The following is a 17,930-nucleotide window of genomic DNA, read 5'->3' as shown; positions in this document are numbered from 1 at the left end:
GGTATTTCCCTATCAAGTCATAAAATAATGAGATATTTTTAAGTTCCAAAGTAAAGATGTGTATGACTCATTTTAGTAGAAATATTCCCCAAATTACAAAGCAACATAAATGCATATATTGTTTTACAGCATATGGCTATTAAAGTTTAATTTAAAATGTGTATGAAAACATTGTCTTTAGTACAATTCATCCCTATTTTTTCTGTTTATCATAATTTGTTTTGAAACTGAATCATTTTACAGTTTTCCATATGCCTGTTGTGCTAATAAATTCTGAATAAGCAAGAAAACTCTTTTCTAAACTAAAATGCTTGGTTTCCAATGAAACACTTTAATATGTTTAATACGAAGAACATAAATTTCCTTCGTAGGTTTTCCATTATACATCGACCCTAAGATTTAACCTAGGATAAGCATATGTGATTTCAGTCAATATCTCTGTTGACTTTGCCCTGAAGCAGATAATTAATCTTTCCCACAGAAAGCTACTCTGGACAATTTGGTGGGACAAAATACCTTGAAAACATATATAGAATACCCTTCAACATGTGTTTTGGAGTCACTGATGTGGTCAGCCAGGTAGGAAATTCTCCGTGCCAAGAGTCTCCATTTTCTAGGAATCATAACTTTGTTTGTCCCTCACACTTTAATACAGTAGAATGACTGACTTCCTCGTACTCAAAATACATAAGCTACCATGTCCATTCTTTAATCCCATGGAGATATGATTAAAGGAACAAAATCCTACAGAGATCAAATCCTTCAACATGGCATCAGTGGGTGCAGCTACCCACAACACAGAGGTTTGTGCATTATGTATTGGTCTCAGAGTTTTTCTCTTTCCCGACCAAAAACAAAAGCAAAAATAATAAGCCAGCAAAACTAACCAAAATGATAAAACTCTATGCCCTGGCTGTGGCCGCAGCTGTCCTGCGCTCCAAACCTCAGGGTCGCCCTTCTCTGCCTTCCCTTCTCTCAGGTCCTCTCCTGCTACCTTGCTGGCCATAACTCAACCAAGCCAACTGAACCAGTCAGTTTTAAATTTCAGTTGGGACCTTGGTGACCTGTTAATGAATCTACAGAGAGGAGAAAAACTCACAGTGTCGAGTTATGCCTGGTGTTGCTAGCTGACTTTGAGTCAGAAATGCTTGAAGCGTTAACGTAATTGCAAGAATGTGAAAAATGAAGCGCCAGGCTCCTGAGCAAAGTGAAAGGTCAAAGCGAGCCTCACACACAACAGTCTTTGGAAGATAGCCTCATTAGACCATTAAGTCTGCTTCTCCTTTCCCCCTCTCTCATACCATGTTTAGGGTAATTTGCTTTTATTAATAAATACATTCCCTCCTTTGTGGCACAGTAATTTGGGGTGGAGGGAAAGGGCGGAGTCTTAGAAAGCTTTTCAGATTTAACCACACCAAGAAGTCCTTCACCATGACATGGAAACACAGTGAAGCCACTGTGTTGCAGATCTACTGAATGTAGTATATACATTTCATCTTCAGAATGCCTTATAGTTCAGTTTTCTTACATACAGTCTAAGTGGTCTAATAAGAACGGTATAGAAAAGCCTAAACAGATACAGTTCACAAGTTTTTCCACAATTTACCATCTGATAGTATTCATTTCTGTGTTAGTTGCAACTTGCTTAAACCTAGATTCTAAGTTGGACCCATTCATAAGTTAATGGCATCCTAGAAGGGACACTTTTCTAGACTCTTCTAGAATACTAGGAATCCAAAATCCATGGCCAGGAACTTGGAGGAGTAAAGGCACTCGCCCTACATCAACCACCCTTTTCTAAATGGCATATATGACTACAGCTCAAGCTGTTAAACTGTCCTCCACTTGGAAGACAGTCTAACGCTTAAATATTGTGGCCATAAACACAGTCATAATAGAGATGAAATAGACCTAGGAGATCAGACACCATCTAATGTAAAATATTAAAAAGTAAAATCTATACACTTTCCTGGCCCACATTCAATAATGCATCTTCTTTTAAATTATTATCTTAGCCACAGAAGAGTCATCCCTACCAATATATAATTGCTCTCTGTGTGATAGGTGAGTCTTAAATGGTAAAATTTATTCTAAATTACTCTAGGCTTCCTTGTCACCTGTAGTTGACGTCCCCCTTGCCTTCTGATTATTCTAATTTTTAGGATTTGTGACAAAAGCCACCATGTCAGCTGAATGGAAATGGGGACAAATAATCTAAGAATTTCAAAATCCACCTTCCCAAAATACGATTCCACATAAAATTCACACAGTACTTTGGAGCTAAAAAGAACAGATTTTTGCATCATGTGTGCTTTAGAGGCAACATTGCCTGATTATAGAAAACCCTTATAGTTGATGTTACAAATAAAATATCCCATTTATAGTATAATTCAAACTACTGCATCATAGCAGCAAAGCAGATCTGTCATTCTATTTACTTACACACAGGAGTAAAGTGCAGATAACCAAATTTGTAAAAGAATTGGCAGAACTAATCGATTGTTATTGTAATGCCTGCTTAAAGATTAGACATCTCACTTTGGCCTTTTTTTTTTATAAGTGATGTAAGTTAAGGAAAGGAACTACTGTCTCCCTAAATAGCAGCTGATTACACTCCCTAACCTGCCACTCTCCTGTTTACAGGGAGGCAGATGTACCAATATCATAAAATACTAAAGTTATTTTAGTCATGCCCACTTTGCACAGGGAGAATGCTTGACCTTTTACCTTGCTCACTGCTGTTGTCTCCACTCTGGGATGCATGGCCCCCACTGGAGGGCCCTGGGGTGCCTGCTGAGTGGGTGGAAGTTGCATCATCGTGGTCTCGCCAAGATGCAGGATTCTGATGTCAGGAGGCCAAGGAATTTTCCCACAGTTACCATTTCAGCCATAAATGAGGAATCAAGAGGAAAGGTGCAGAGAGAGACAAAAAATACGTACATATTAGTATTTGGGGAATTAGGCACATATAGATGCCATGTTACAGTATGTTGTCTTTTCAGCAATAGGTACCAAAAGAAAGGAAAGATGCTCTAAAATCATGATGAAGTGACGGCTACATCAGTGTACACATTTGCTAAAACCAACTGAAATAGATGCTTATAAAACAGATGCATTTTATTATGTACAAATTATACCTCAATAAAGTGAATTTTTAAAGTTAGGAAAAGAAAACCTCCTTAAAAATCTAAAAGCCTGTTATCTTCATTAGGGCACACTCTCCCAAGAAATAGGTCCCAGTGCTCTTGGATACCAAATACTTCAGAACATTAACATCTACAAAACTCTATGACTCCCTTAAAAAATTCACAGACTGTAGAATGTGTGGGACAGCCCTTCACATCAAATACACTGCCCTACTGACGCTCAAAATTATCGTCCACTTATTATACAACCAACAGAGACAATAATATTAATCACTGCATCAATACCTTCTGCTTTAATTTGCACAAACAACAATCAGAAAATGAAACAACTATGAACTGTAACCCATCTAATAAGATGGATAAGACTTCCTTTTGAGCTGCATGGAAGGCTTAAAGTCACAGAGCAGTGCTTTTTCCTGGAAGAACTGCTTGTTTTAAGGGACACGTAAGGTAAGCCGAGAGTTATAGCTCACGCTACTTTGCTGAGTGTATTCTTCTCCTGTTCCTCCTCCCCTTTCCTGATCATTCCCAATACCCTGCTGTTGCTTAAAGGAAAACAGGAATTCTAATGTACAGGAAGGACTTTATCAGCACCACATGAAGGGAGGCAAGAGATGGAATTTCCTCTGGCAGAAATGGAGAGTAGGAACAGCACATGAAACAGACCAGCCTTAAGGACAGAGCTGTACACTTGTCACCTGTATGCAATGACTTTAACTAAGCACACGGAGCTACTAGCAAGCAAATTTGTTCCGGGGTGCGGGGCAATACTTTGGGGGCAAAATAATCTAAAAAGCCCCATCAATCTCTCAAAGTATACTATTTCTTCTTACAAGAATTGGTGACTAAGGACTCAGACTCACATGCCTGTAGGCAACATGTTAACATCTTGACCATCTGAAAACAACCTTGCCGTGTTGTCATTATATATAGTTGATCCAGAAAAAAATCAGTCTATCATTTTTCTCAACCTCAACCCTATAATGTACAAATAGAACATAAAACTTCACCAAAATGAAATCAAGAAACCAAGGTGAGACAAAATAGGGAGCGAGTTTCATTTGCAAGAAGAACAACAAAAAACATGTTTGCCTCTACAGATCTGCTACAAACCACTGTAAATTAATATTTAGCATTTTTGATAGATGGTGAAATGACCCAAAGCTCTAGAGATTAATGACACCTCTATCAAATAATGCTGCTGACACTGCTATCATGCAAGCCATTGATTCAGAGGGAAAACCTTAAGCAGAAATTTTGTGACTATGAATATGGCACAGGTATAGATCTCTAAAGTAAAGATACGCTTTCGAAAGTAGATTAGGAAACAAAGTCGAGCAGAATAAAATGAAAACCAAGGTTCTCTGCTGCCTGTATGAAGACAAAGTTGTGCCTGTGATGTCTCTTTTTATCTAAATTAGAAACCCCTCCAATAGTTTCAAGCTAAAAGCAAACAGAATACGGGGACTCTTCAAGATTTGCAACCTCTTCGCGTCAGCTGTTTGCCAATGGTAATCAGATAAAGAGCTAGAAGAAAAGAAAGAAAGAAAGAAAGAAGGAAAGAAAGAAAGAAAGAAGGAAAGAAAGGAAGGAAGAAAGAAACAAACAAACAAAGAATAGCATGGTGTGAGTTTAGTCCTGCAACAACACTGGCTAGAACCTTCTTTTAGAAAATGCAATTACTGCAACACAGTCACCTAAGCTAAATTTTTCAGTGTACATAGCAAGTGATATAAATTTTATGCACTGCAGGCTTTTTATTAAGCTGGCTGCTATAAAAGCTCCTTACCCCTCATGAAAATTACAATAATTAACCACTAACACCTCAACTATGTTTTAAGGCAAATGTCATCTAATAGCTATTATATAATCGTTCAAATGAAGGTCCAGCGAGTTTTTCTGTTTGGGTGCTAGAATGATTTTAAGGGATCACTCAGAAGGACTTCCTGCAATGGAAAGCACTGGTCTGTCCCCATCAGTCAAACCTGTACTGAGTTTTAAAGTCAGGCCTCACTAGTTTATAATTCAGTTGATTTCCTTCCCTGGTTTTCTGGAGGAGGTGGTCTCTAAACCAAAGGGGTGAAAAATAGGCCACGTAAGCAAATATTACTTTTAGAGCAGCCGGTTCCTCCAAACGAGTTGGGTCTTGGGTTTTCAGCCCAGTCCTGAAATTTGCTCAAGTTCACTATCTAACCCACTATGCCCCCGTCTCTTCCGCCTTATCTCCCTCACATCCTCAAAGATGCTGTCCTACAAAAGTGTCACAAGATGTTTATTTCCATAGAGTGTCTCAAGGTTTATGATCTAGGTTAAGAGACTGACACAAGCTAGTACCAGGATATTCATCTAACTTGAAAGTAGGAAAAACAGCTGAATGCCTCTGAGGTTTCAAGGTTGAAGAAATTACCCCAAAGTTTTCTGTATTCAGCTACACCCTGGTGACTTGATCAAAGACACATATTGGTAATCTGGCCAATAAAAAACTGCTACCTCCTCCATAAAAAAACTTTAGAAGCAACATGGATAGATATGATATAGTCCTTCACCCATAACACTGGTTTGTTCTCAGACTGAAATATTTGTTTGTATCACAACTCCTTTCTTCTGCCTCCCTAGATAGTTTCCAAGTTTACATCTTTCAAGAATAACTGCCTGGCTTTCTGCCAAATTATATGCAGAAGTTTAGTGAATCTTGAAACCAAAGTGGCATATGAAAGCATGTAAAACACATGACGTACGTAGAAAAATAAAGAGAAATGCTTTCTGTGGGCACGTGTGTGGGTGAATAGTCAGGTAGATGCATTCCACAATATATGTCCTGTTCTTCAGCCAAAAGTACCATGAAGACATCCGAGGGCAAGAAGGAAACATGCTTCTATTCCCAGAGGCTTTAATAATTAGGAGTCAAATATGGTACTGTCCTTGCTCTTACGTAATTGCGTTAAAGAGCGGTGTTAGCAGGAGGAAAGCAGTGAATACTGAGTGGAGCACAATAGAAGAAGATGGAAAATAGATACAAGAAGCTAGGTCTCCAGGGGCAGTATTTTCTATTTGCTGGGTTACAGACTCACAGCTGATAATGCAAGTTGTAATTAATATAAAAGCAGGAGACAAGATGGGGAGAGCTTGTAGTAGCGGGGCCACAGGAGATCACTCTGCTGCTCTCCTCTGTTTCTCATTTACACACCGCTTTCCCTAGAAAACACAATTCTGCCAGTGTTTTCTCCCTTGAAAGTTAAAAAAAATTGATTTAGCACCATCATTGAATTTTGCTAAATCTAGGAAAGAGCATAGAGAGGATAGGTGTCTCTGGGCATAGAAAGCAAATCCTCCACGTGCCTCTTTTGTTGAGGTTGCAGATATGGTGGAAATTATAACATTTTACACCATTATGGCATTTCGGGGGGTGGGGGGACTGCCTATAGGACAATACTTAACAAGTCCCATTGAATTGGCGGGACCGTTGAAATGATTCCACACAGCTCATGGTTCTTCCATTACAAAAAGACAATGGAGTGAAATGTGTAAGCATTTCTAAATAAATACAAAACCGAATGGGAAAGTAAAATGTATTAAGCTTCTAGGAGTAAAAAAAGAAGCTACACTACACACAAGTTTACCTGAAATAATCTGAAACTCGTCTTAGACCCCAAATGAAAAGGTGATGCAATGGATGTGGTATAGGAGAAAGAGCCTTAAATTGGAATTAAGACTCAAGGGTGCCACCTCCAACTGTCATGTGACCTCAGGTGATGAACTTCATTTCCCTGGGACTTGTTTCCTTTCTCTCTTTAAAATTAAGAAGTCAGACAAAATAATCCCTAAGGTCACTTCCACTTCTTATTTCTATTATTAAAAAATACTTAAAGCATTTGATTTTCTGGAACCTACACAACTAAAACACGATATATAACACCAAGCCAAAAAAAACCTACGAACTTGGAAAATACTGTAAAGTAATTCAGAATATGTACTTGTAGGTAGAAAGTAAGAATAAACATATATAAACATATTTTAATGAGCAAATGGAGCATGCAAAACTAGTTTGACTCGAGATATTCACACAATAAATGCAAGATATGCTTGTATCAGTACACATAATTCATGTAACTTACAGATTTCCTATGACTTTAAGATGTTTTACTCCTAATTAACATTGTGCAAAAATTATTTTTAAAAAGAAGAGAAAGACTCCTATCATGAGGTAGTCAAGCCTACAAAAGTTAAAAACGTTAATTGTACAGTTTGAAAAAAATGGTGGAATTTCAACTTTGTTATTCTAAAGTTGACATAAGAACTCAGGAGAACTGTGTGTACTTTCAGAACATGGACTCACTCTTTAAAAATGTAAATAGAGCCAGGGTCTTTCCCTCATCTCCCCGCTTCCACCCTCTTTTAGACTTTGGGAATTAATATGTGGGCAACTCTCTCGAAAGTGGCAGGTACTCTTTGCAAATGATTCCTCCTCCATCTAATGGAGCAACTTTTAGAGAAGACAGAAATTTATTGTTGGTGTGTTATCATGTTATAAAATGTCTCCTATAATTTTGAATTGTGTTGGGATACTGTATAGGATGTTTAGCCTTAAAAAAAATGGGAAAATGAATTTTTAATATATCAAAGTTTTAATCTGATAGTGAATGTCTGTGGTTGTCAACTGCACCTTTGTTTAATTTCATCTCATCACAGTTTCTCTGAAAGCAGACTCCAACTGCACAACCTACATGATTTCAATAACAAAATTATTCTTGATGGGAAATTGACAGAAAAGCCATCAACCACCAGAAACTACACAACAGCAACAGAAAGGCCATGCCCCCAGCCAGGTCTCCTTGAGTTGGTAGACAGAACTCAGAGGTAGAACTTTCCCGGAACAGGTCCCCCGAGACCTTGGATAACACACCGTGAGGTCTGATCTTACACTAGAACATAAGAAACTATCTGATAAAATAAATCATTCATATTATTAATGTTAGTCAAATTCCAATATTACCCCTTGATATTCTGTAGACCAATCACTTAAACCTATCTCTCTCCTCACTGCCCACTCCCGGCTGATTTTTCAGACACTTGCCTGAATTTTGTCAGAAGTAAGGTTCTAGGGATTCTTCCCTTTGACTTAACCCATTTTTTAAAACTGTACAGACAAATAAATTTGACATATTCAGAGATGCAAAAGAAAACAAGAGAATATTTTCATTTAACATACAGCTTTCAACGTAGAAATTAAAATAATTTTTCTTTTATTAGTCAGGTTATCAGAGCCACTCAATTTTCAGGCACCTGCCATTAACTGTTAGTAGATACAATTGTATTTTCTTCCCTATACTTAATTCATCCAAAATAAATAAATAAATAAAATGTAGTTCCTTCTGCACATTAATTAGGAATAACAATATTACTGTATGCACTTCAGGTGAATGGAGCTTAGGTCAGAGAACGTATTTGAAAAACAAATATAGTTCATTTATCTAAACATGATCTAAAGATATGTAATATCTTTATATGTATAAAGATATTACAGTGCAGACAAATAAAATACATCACTTGTCTGCACTAGAGCTAAAGACCTGATCTAAAATTACGTAAAGTAGAAAATGTGGATATCACCTATTATTCAGAAATAGTACAGACTAGGAAAAGCATGATCATGCCACAACAGTTTTCAAGTTGAAACTTTTTTTCAAGAATTGGTTACTTGACATGTTTATTTTAAACATAATAAATTTGAACGTCTGGGAAACCTAACATGAACTGCAGCTGGAAAATAGAGTTCTACTTCCTTTCACCATCATATTTTTTCTCCCTAATATCCCAAAGAATACTGTAATAGCTGTTTCCTACCTATAAAAATTACTCTATGTTATAGTAAGAGTATAAGATAAAAGACTTTATAATATTAAAAATATTAGCAAGCATTCACTATGAATCTACTAAACATGACAAAATAGTAGCCAATGTTGCAAATTTTATTTTCTATTTAATTCCAAACTTCCTTTTATCAGTATGCCCATCATGTAGGTGTCAATAAGAAATGAACAAATTCAGTATCTTCACTGAATTTAACGTATGGAAGGTAAGACATTAGCGCTGTCTTCTTTTAATGCATCTATGTTACATCAGATTATTTATATAAAATTATGGAATGTGAAATCAGCATGACAACAGCCTCATTTACTAAGCAATAGTATGTAAAACTCATTCTTAAAAGTCAGCCAAAAATACTTGCTTTCAAGATATTTATATCAATTACTTTTACATATTTCTATTTTTAAAAATTTTAATTAAAAAATCAAAAGCTCTTTTGGTACCTAATATTTTGCTCCTGACGCTTCTCTCTCTGCTTTCTACTACGCAGAATCACACACTTGTTCTTTCTTTTCTCTCTTTCACTCTCTCTCTCCCTGCCCGCTCCTTCCTTAAACACACACACACACACACACACACACACACACACACACACTCTCACACAAAGTAGCTTGATACCATTTAATAAGGATAGAGGTGTATGTGTTTTGGGGGTGTCAAACAGCTGTCAGAAACTGTCACCTCCAGAAGAGAAACCTTGGCACACAACAAATTAAACTACACTTCTTTTTAGCTGTCATTATTCATAGCCAATAAATTGAAATGCTCTCAGCATTTCATGTGCAAATAAAACCATGAGGAAGCCAGTAGATCAGAATAGTGGGCCAACAGATAAAACAGAGAAAACAACACGCTGTCTTGGTCCTTCTGAAGTGGCTCATCATCACCCCTGCACTAGAGTGCACCAAATGAGATCCAGCCTGGGGCAATGTATTAAATATGCATATCAAAGCAAATGAAAAAGTAAACCTGGAGATTCAAATTGGATCTACATTTACATGCTGAAAATGTCCCACTCTACCACTTTTCAGGTAGTGGGTCTGAGGTATTTTCACTTTTTGTGTGGCTGAGGGGTTGAAGGAAGAGGGCAAGCTTGCAGGAGAGGCTGAAGCATGAGAGGATACACTTTGTAGGGGCAGAGGCTTGGGAATGAATACATTCCATATACCTATGGTACAGAAATACCAAAAATGGTAAAAACTCTCCAAGATTTCCTCTCACCTCCTGCATAAAATTCAAGTCCAGGGCGAACTTCGCCATTTCCCACTCGGTTTGCTGGTGGAACAAATTATTGCTTCCTTTCACAACAAATAGCAGGGGGCTAAAGTAAAAATGTTACACTTCAGACTCTAGGAAATAAAAGGTTTTAAATTATGACGCCCAATGAGGTGGCAAGACCTCATGGGTTCAAAATAAATCAGTTGTCATATTTACTTGATTGAGGGCTTCAAAGAGAAGCAACAAATGTTCCAGTTGATCCTTTTATTCAAAGATGATGATTGTTACATTATTAAAGCACTCTGTTCCTAGGTACAACTTCTTTCTTGAGTGTAATTTAATATTACAATAGTTCCATAAATTGGCATTGTCTATCAGCCAATACTATAAACAGCCTAGTTTACCTTATCTCTTCTACGTAAACATCAGCATGCTCTAGTTCCATACATCCACTTGAAAAAACAATTGCCAAGAAACTGTTTTAGAAAACCAAGTAGTCAAGACCCCTAGAAATGGCACAAGAAAAGCTTTTGGCTGCAGACAACTGTGAACTTCTCATCCTACAAAACCATGTAACTAGATTTCTTCCCATTCCCCCCAACAGTGGAAAATGCATATGAATATAGAAACAGGAAGCAATGAAAATAAACAAGTAAATGACAACAACAACAAATACTTTGAACAGAGTGTCATGCCTTGCAGACCACAACCACACATCATATAGCCACATATCAGCAAATAAACTTTCCATAGCTGCTTGTTGCACCCGTTTGATTTCAGAGAACACACTCAATATACAAAAGAGCTCCCCAACGTTTCCTCCGTCATGACGGGAAAAGACAGAGGAAAGGTAGACATGGGAGCTTTCAACGTCACAGTATTTATTCTCTCAGAACTGGACTTCAGGACTGAGGTTTTCTTTTCTTCTTTCTTTCTTTTCTCCTTTCTTCCTTTCTTTCTTTCTAACTTTTGTCCTTAGGCTGTATGGTTTTCCATACAGCACAAAGGCTAATAATTAAAATCTGTGACTGTACATTTTCAAAACCTTTGGGGAAGGCGGGGGAGAAACTTATTCTCAAGGCATCTCAACTCTTTCCTCATAACACCCAGGACTGGGGGGTGATGGTGGTGATACAAACTGCCTTCAAGCCTCGATGCCCATTTAACTCCACGGAGTGTTAAATTAATATTTCAGGCACCAAGTTAGTAGACTATAGCCTATATCATTTAGGTTGTGAGTTCAATCGACTATAATCTATAGACACCGTCTCCCCCACCCCCAGGCTTGGGTTCCTATAAATAAACTGCTGTTCACACCCACTCTTTAACCTCGCCACTCCTGCCTTTCCTACCAGCTGCAATCTTTCTTCTCTTTGCTTCTTTTTCAAATTTTCAGTCTCACTACATATGCTTTTTTTTTTTTTTTGCATCAGACTCACTAGATCGGTTCCAAAATAGGATTAAAAACAGAGAGAATAGAAAGAAATCTCCGTTCCTGGGCTGACACACACAGTCCCTCCTTACTCTACTCTCCGTCCTCATTCACCAACTGTTTGTGTTAAAATTCAACCACTAACCTATGGTTACTCAATCAGAATTCCCTTCAGCTTTCTATAATACATTGTTAATATTTGTTTTATCAAGGTTACTGCCTTTTATTATGAAGATGCCTCATGCACTTGGCAATAAGTCCACATACCGACAGTAAGTTTCTATACGGCAAAAGCTCAGAAAACTATAATGTGTTCACTCCTTTTATTTCGAATGCAATGCAAGATTGCCAGTAATTCTCAGAATTGTCATCTCTGCAAGAGTCTGAGAAATCAGCCCTCGCTCCCCAATTCTCTTTTCCTTCAGTCCTCTCTCTCCCCCATCCTGTCCAGCTAGCTTTCTTGCCTCTTTCTCCCTGCTGCAATGATTACAGAGTCGAGAAAGCAGAAAAGGCAGTGGTCACCATATCAAACAGACAATTTGCTAACACTCGGGTCACCAAATCCAGGAAACTTTACACGTTAAGAGCACAAATCACTCTATCGACTCGCTGGGTTTTTTGGTTCTCAACATAAATAAGGAGGGGGTCCAAGAAAGGGGAAATGGAGATGAAAGGTATGGCAGAAGCAGTGAGAAAGGGAGAAAAAGACCCCCAGAGAGACCAGATTATTTAAAAAGAAAGCTCAGTCAGTGGAGCTAGAGGTTACAACAAATTTTTCAAAAATGCTTCGCCCAGTGGTCTTAAAAGAATGCCAAAGGCTCAAAGACTTACATGGTCAGCGAGATTTGTGGAGGAGCCTGAAAGTTCTTCGTGATCTGACTTGGAGCTGCCATCTCTTTCATCAATGACGAGGTCTATGGGCATTTTCCCCTTCAAACAGCTAATGTACCGGTGGCAGAAGTTATCACACAGTTCGTGGACCTAGAAGGAGGGTCAAGGTGGAGGGTTCAGCTTGTATTGTTGTTGTTGTTGTCATGGTTTTGTTTCATTTTTAAAGGGAAAAAAATATCAGGTTGCAAGGTTACCTTTGGAAGGAGCAACAGTGCTATGTCTTCCAAACTAACTCTAATTAATGGGTGTAATAGTTGAAGGCGAGGAAACAATAGAGCAATTGTTGTAGCAGATATTATTCTCCAGAGACTTCCCTGAGCAACAAGTTACAATGAAGGGAGCAGAAACAGGACTGGAAATAACTGGGTTCAGACTGGGAAAATCCGATTTGATGATAACATCAAAACATTAGAACGCTGGAACTGGGAACAACATTAGCATTTGCGATTCAATAAGCTAGGAATTTTGTATGTTTCCAGGGGAAAGTGATTGAGCTGCAGAGCAATGTAAAGGCAACCCAGCGAGGATGATTCCCTCTACCAGCACCTAATGCACGCTCTGAGCCTAATAGAGACGCAAGCAGGCTGAATGTCCAGTAACACAAATGGTTTGCTGCATTTCAAAATAATCCTGAACGCCTGGGGAAAAGGCGGGAGGCGGCTACTTTAAAAGACAGGGCTGTCCTAATTCACCCATCCTCTGAGGCCCTGGGTCGAGGAGCAATGTGAAGGAAGTACATGGTAACAAGTTGCTCAGAATCTCTCCAGGTTCTCAATCCCTCAGACAGGAGGTTTCTTAAAAACATCCCAACTCAACCAGGAGAGGGAAGTGACCAAATCAAAGTGGGGAGTGTCATTTCCTGCTTACCTTTTCTAACTCCAAAAGATGAAACCTTAGTACTTGTATTGCTTGTATCATCTGGAAGAAAAGTTTAGAGTGCGGAGTTAAGGCTCTGTGACGCCTGTGACTCGGAGGTTTCTAGTGGGGGATGGTGAGGGAATGGGGCTGGGAGAAGACACAGGCAAGTGGCCAGGCAAAGCCCACACATCAAGAAATCGTCAGAAAAACCAAGTGATTACTGATCATCTCTGCCTCATTGGCTACGGGGTAGGAATCTGACTCAACCTATGCCGAAGGATTTAATATCTTTACCCCTCACGTTTACTGAGCTATTTACAAGCACTGCTTTCCTAGGGATAGGCCTTCTTTCTCCGCCTCAGTCCTCTTTAACGTCGACTCTCTCGACCTCAGGCCAAAATAAAAAAAAAAAAAAGAAGAAAGAAAGGAAGGAAGGAAGGAAGGAAGGAAGAAAAATGTCGCTTCTTTGGAGAGAGAAAGCTTTTTAGAACAGCACACCCTGCGAAATCCGTCCTTACTGAAGAAGGAAATACTCAAGAAGAATGGTGAGGCAGGGCCTTTGAAAGCGGATTTAAGTACTTTTAATATTGAAATCGTGCAAATTAGCAAAAGAATCGCACCTAAAAGTGGCCTGCGCTGGCCTGCCCCTCACCCCCCCGCCCACCTCCGCGGCCCGCCCTCCGCCGCGCCGGCGGTGACTTCCTTCGGGTTAGCTGCCCGGGGCTCGGCCGCCTGCCCCGGCAAACAGAGGAAATCACTCACTTCTCGCCGCCTCACTCCCGGGGCCGAGACCTGGGGCGCATCCCCTGCTCTCGCTCTCGGCGCCGCGTCCCCGCTCGCTGCCTCCCTGGGCTCTGCTCGCCCTGACGTCCAACCCGCCCCTCACTCCCAGCTCCCCGGCAGGGGCTCTAAGCTCTTCCCTTCCTCCCCGTAGCTCTGGAGCTTCAAAAGAGGGCTCTGCCCGAACTCCCCGAAGCTCCGGGGAAAAGCGTGTGCTTCTGGGCAAGGAAAGGGGCCCAGGCTGGGGAAAGGCAAGAAACAGTGAGCCTTACCAAATTGTCCAGCTCTGGATTTGAGGAAAAAAGTGGCTTTTCGGCGCGAACCTATAGGAAGCAGGGAAAAGCCAGCATGAATTACCACTCCATTTAAAAGAAGAGAAACCCTGTCACCGACTAAACCGTGGTGTGTGAGTGGGGATGGTGGAGGGGCAGTGGCGGAGACGAGGAGAGGGGCTTTGGTAAAATACATGAAACAAACTAGTGCCTTCAGTCAATGGGGTCGGCTGAAAAAGAATCAGGGCCTCCTAGTTCTGGCCCCATTTAGAGGTACCTGGAACCTCTGAGCTGTAGCCGAGAACTCAGGGCCGTTCTCTGGGTCCAAGTATCCCCTTATCCTGCCATCCGTGGGGCTGTGGTTCGCAGCCTCCTTCACCTCCGCGCCGGCGCCGACAGCCCCGAAAGGCGCCCAGCTTCCTTCCCTCCCGGGCACTCTCGGGGCCCTCAAAGCCCCTATCCCCAATTCTTGTTCAAGTAGCTGCAGGCGGGGGAAAAGGCCAAGCCCCAGATTAGGAGCAGGTCAACTTTAATTCGAGGGTCGAGCCCCTGTATTCCTGGCTGGGGGGAAAAACAAACACCCATATTTATCTCTTCTTCCAATTTGCCTCCAGGCTCAAGGATGGGGAGCGAGGACTGGGGCCGGAGGAACAGATCGGGTGTCCCTGCCTCTTCCTTCTCTTTCAAGTAAAGCTCTGAGGAAAGGGGAGGGGGAGTGAGGGGCTGCAGGAGGGTGAGTGGGTCAGGAAGGTTGGACCTGCTTGGCGAAGACCGCGATGTCCTCGTTGAAGGAGTCGGAGGAACAGACGTCTCCGCCGGCCACTCCGGGTTCCCGGGGAGTGCAGGTCGCCAGCTCGCACTTCTCAAAGACCAGAGCTAACAGAGGAAACAACGGGTGCCTAACGGGCAGCGCCACGCAGAGACACACACACGGAGACGGGGTGCAGAGGGGAAGGAGCAAGAACTGTAATCAACAAGTTTGGAGGGTTCGGATTCCTTCCTTTCTACCACAGGCACGCATCATACTTTACAACCCTTCCTCAGCCAGCCGAGCCTGGGCCAGAAACAGAAAGGAAAAACGGCCTGGCCCTTTCCCTCAGCTCAGGACTCCCTCAGATCTGGTCGGAGAAGCCCCTGGCCAGTTAGCCCGCCAAGTAAAAAGAGCCTCGGTTCGAACGTAATGAAACAACCAATAGGCTCAGGCAGTCCGGAGCCCGGTGTTGATCCAGACCCACTCCCCGCACGACAGAGGCCGCCCAACCAAACCCTGAGACCCAGCCCTGACCTCCCAAGAGAGGAACACTCCGTGAAATCCAAAATTGCTTTAACTCCGCATTTTAATGGGCATTTCAGAGGAGGCCCAAGGCTCACCTACACACCCCCCCGAACTGATATTTTCCTCAGTCTAACCTCTCCACCCCCTTGCCTTATAAACTTGTTTGCTCCACTTCTAGTAAAGCCCGGGTGAGGGGACCAAAATAATAGGAATGGTACACGCCGAGAGCTTCCTTTCAAAGACCACATTTCTCCAGCTGGCGAAAATAAATAAATCGAGTGTTAAAACTTGGAAGTGTGCGTGTGCGCCTGTCCTTTGTGTTCCTCCGGGCGGTTTAGCTACACCTCGGGATGCTTGCGGCCTCCGGCTTCAGGAGCTGTTGCTGTTTACCGACACTGTCCCCTCCCCTCGGCATCCCGCAGCCTTCCCCACCTACCCTCAGCTGGGAGGGCCCGAATGATACACGTTGGGGCCGTGCACCCCCATCCCTCCCGGAGTTCTCTCAGAATTTAAAATAATTTCCAGCCATCTCCCTTACTCCCCCCAAGAGCTGCTCTGTGCAAGCAGCAGCCCCTTCCACCCCGCTGCACTTCAAGGTCTGCCCCCTTTATTTACAGAGAATTAAGAAGAGGGTGATTAGGACTTCCTGGCCGACAGAAGCAGCCCTGATCCCAGCTCCAACTGCATTTAGTGACTCCCAGACTCTCGGTAGGAAACAGAAAAGGAAAAAAAAGTTGCTTCTCATCGGCAGGAAACTTTCTCCTTCGTCGGGGCCTCTGTTAGGGGGCCTGGAAGGACCAGCTCTGCGTCCTTTGGCCAGGAATCCCGTCCTTGGGGAGAAGGCCCTGGCCAGATTCTGAGGAATCAGTCACTCCCGGCACTGGGGTCCGGAGTGACGGGGCCGTGGCGGTGGAGGAAGCCAAATCTTCCCCAGGACTTACACGCAAGGGGCAGAAGAGCAGGCCCCCTTCCCTGTCCTTTCCTAAGGCCAGCGGTTTCCGCCCCCCTACCCTAAGGAGAAATAACTCCCCACTTGGTCGTCCACCCCCTCATCGCCCCCCCACAGAGACACACACACACACACACACACACACTCGCACTCGCACTCGCACTCACACAGTACGCTGGGTCAGGAGGGGGTGGAGGTTGGTTTACCCATAGATCGCGTCCTTGTCCCGCTTCAAGGCGTCGTTGACAGCGGATCCCATGCTGGCCGGCATGACATTGGGGTGCGGGGCGTGCGCGCCGTAGTGCTGCGTGGCGTGGAGCGGCGGCCCGTGGTTCAGGTGGTGAACCGGTGGGATCGGCCGCGGCGCGTGTGGGTCTCCGTACATGGAAGCAGGCACCCCTACTCCGTCCATCCCGCCGTAATGGGGCAGCTCATCGTACTGTCAGAACCCGGCAAAGGGGCGGGGGGGCGCAGGAGGTGAGAGAGAGTGAGGAGAGCCGAGGGAGGGTAGGAAAAGAAGCAGGGAGAAGAGAGAGAGAAGTGGGGAAGGAATAGAGGCGAGAGAGAGGGAGAAGGCCAAGGGAAGAAGAGAGAGGAGGAGGAGGGGGCAGCGGGGAGGGGGGGAGGCAGGAGAGAAAGAGGGAGGAAAATACAAATAAAAACGAAGTCAGAAAGGAGAAAAGTACCGAGCACGAGTTGAACACACAGAAACCAAACCAGCCGAAACAACGGAGTTGAAAGTTGGGGAGGGGGGTGTTTTTAAATTTAAAAGATGAAAAAGTATGAACTGAGAGCAGCGTTTAGAGTAGGGAGAGGGGGCGGTGAGGCCGGGGATTGAGGGGGCGCCGGGAGGTCCCGCTCGGGCGGGAGGCAGCAGAACCGTAGCAAGCCAACCGAGGGAGAAGTGGAGTTAGTGTGAGGAGGAAGCCCCGGATCCCACCCCTAACCCCCCTTCGCCTCCTCCAGAGGATCCAATAAATCAAAAGGCGAAATGAAACAAAATAAAGAGAAGAAAAACGCTAATAATCAGGACGAGAACGCCGAGGACTAGAGAAGGCTGGGGCCAGTGCCTCCCCGGGGGCAGGGAGCAGAGGGTGGGGGTGGGGTGGGGGGAATAATGTGAAAGTTACCAGAAACATTATTTAGCAGCGGATTCCCTGCGTCCTTGTCAATTTCAGAGACAAAACAAGCAGCCCAGGCTAGTCTAGGCGGCGGCGCAGCGGCTGCGGCAGCGCGGGCC

General features: G+C 42.8%; 1 protein-coding gene across 7 annotated transcripts in view; it reads right to left on the bottom strand.

The window, feature by feature from the left end:
- Positions 1-17,930, bottom strand: part of MEIS2 (Meis homeobox 2) — a 204,583-nt gene that overhangs the window by 184,254 nt on the left and 2,399 nt on the right. For 5 of the 7 annotated variants that reach the window (XM_007462503.1, XM_007462499.1, XM_007462497.1 and 2 more), the window contains exons 2-7: positions 16,897-17,129; positions 15,223-15,364; positions 14,466-14,516; positions 13,423-13,473; positions 12,496-12,645; positions 2,728-2,842 (exon numbers count right to left, since the gene is read on the bottom strand). In XM_007462503.1, coding sequence (XP_007462565.1) covers positions 2,728-2,842; positions 12,496-12,645; positions 13,423-13,473; positions 14,466-14,516; positions 15,223-15,364; positions 16,897-17,102 — 715 coding nt within the window. In that variant the 5' untranslated portion in view covers positions 17,103-17,129. Of the gene's footprint in view, positions 1-2,727; positions 2,843-12,495; positions 12,646-13,422; positions 13,474-14,465; positions 14,517-15,222; positions 15,365-16,896; positions 17,130-17,820; positions 17,830-17,930 lie in introns of those variants that run through there. The other 2 variants (XM_007462501.1, XM_007462502.1) reach the window with 1 other exon arrangement.

The sequence above is a fragment of the Lipotes vexillifer genome, unplaced genomic scaffold (assembly GCF_000442215.2).
Source record: "Lipotes vexillifer unplaced genomic scaffold, Lipotes_vexillifer_v1.1 scaffold164, whole genome shotgun sequence".
Classification (NCBI taxonomy): Eukaryota; Metazoa; Chordata; class Mammalia; order Artiodactyla; family Lipotidae; genus Lipotes; species Lipotes vexillifer.
This window is presented reverse-complemented; position numbering and strand designations above follow the sequence as displayed.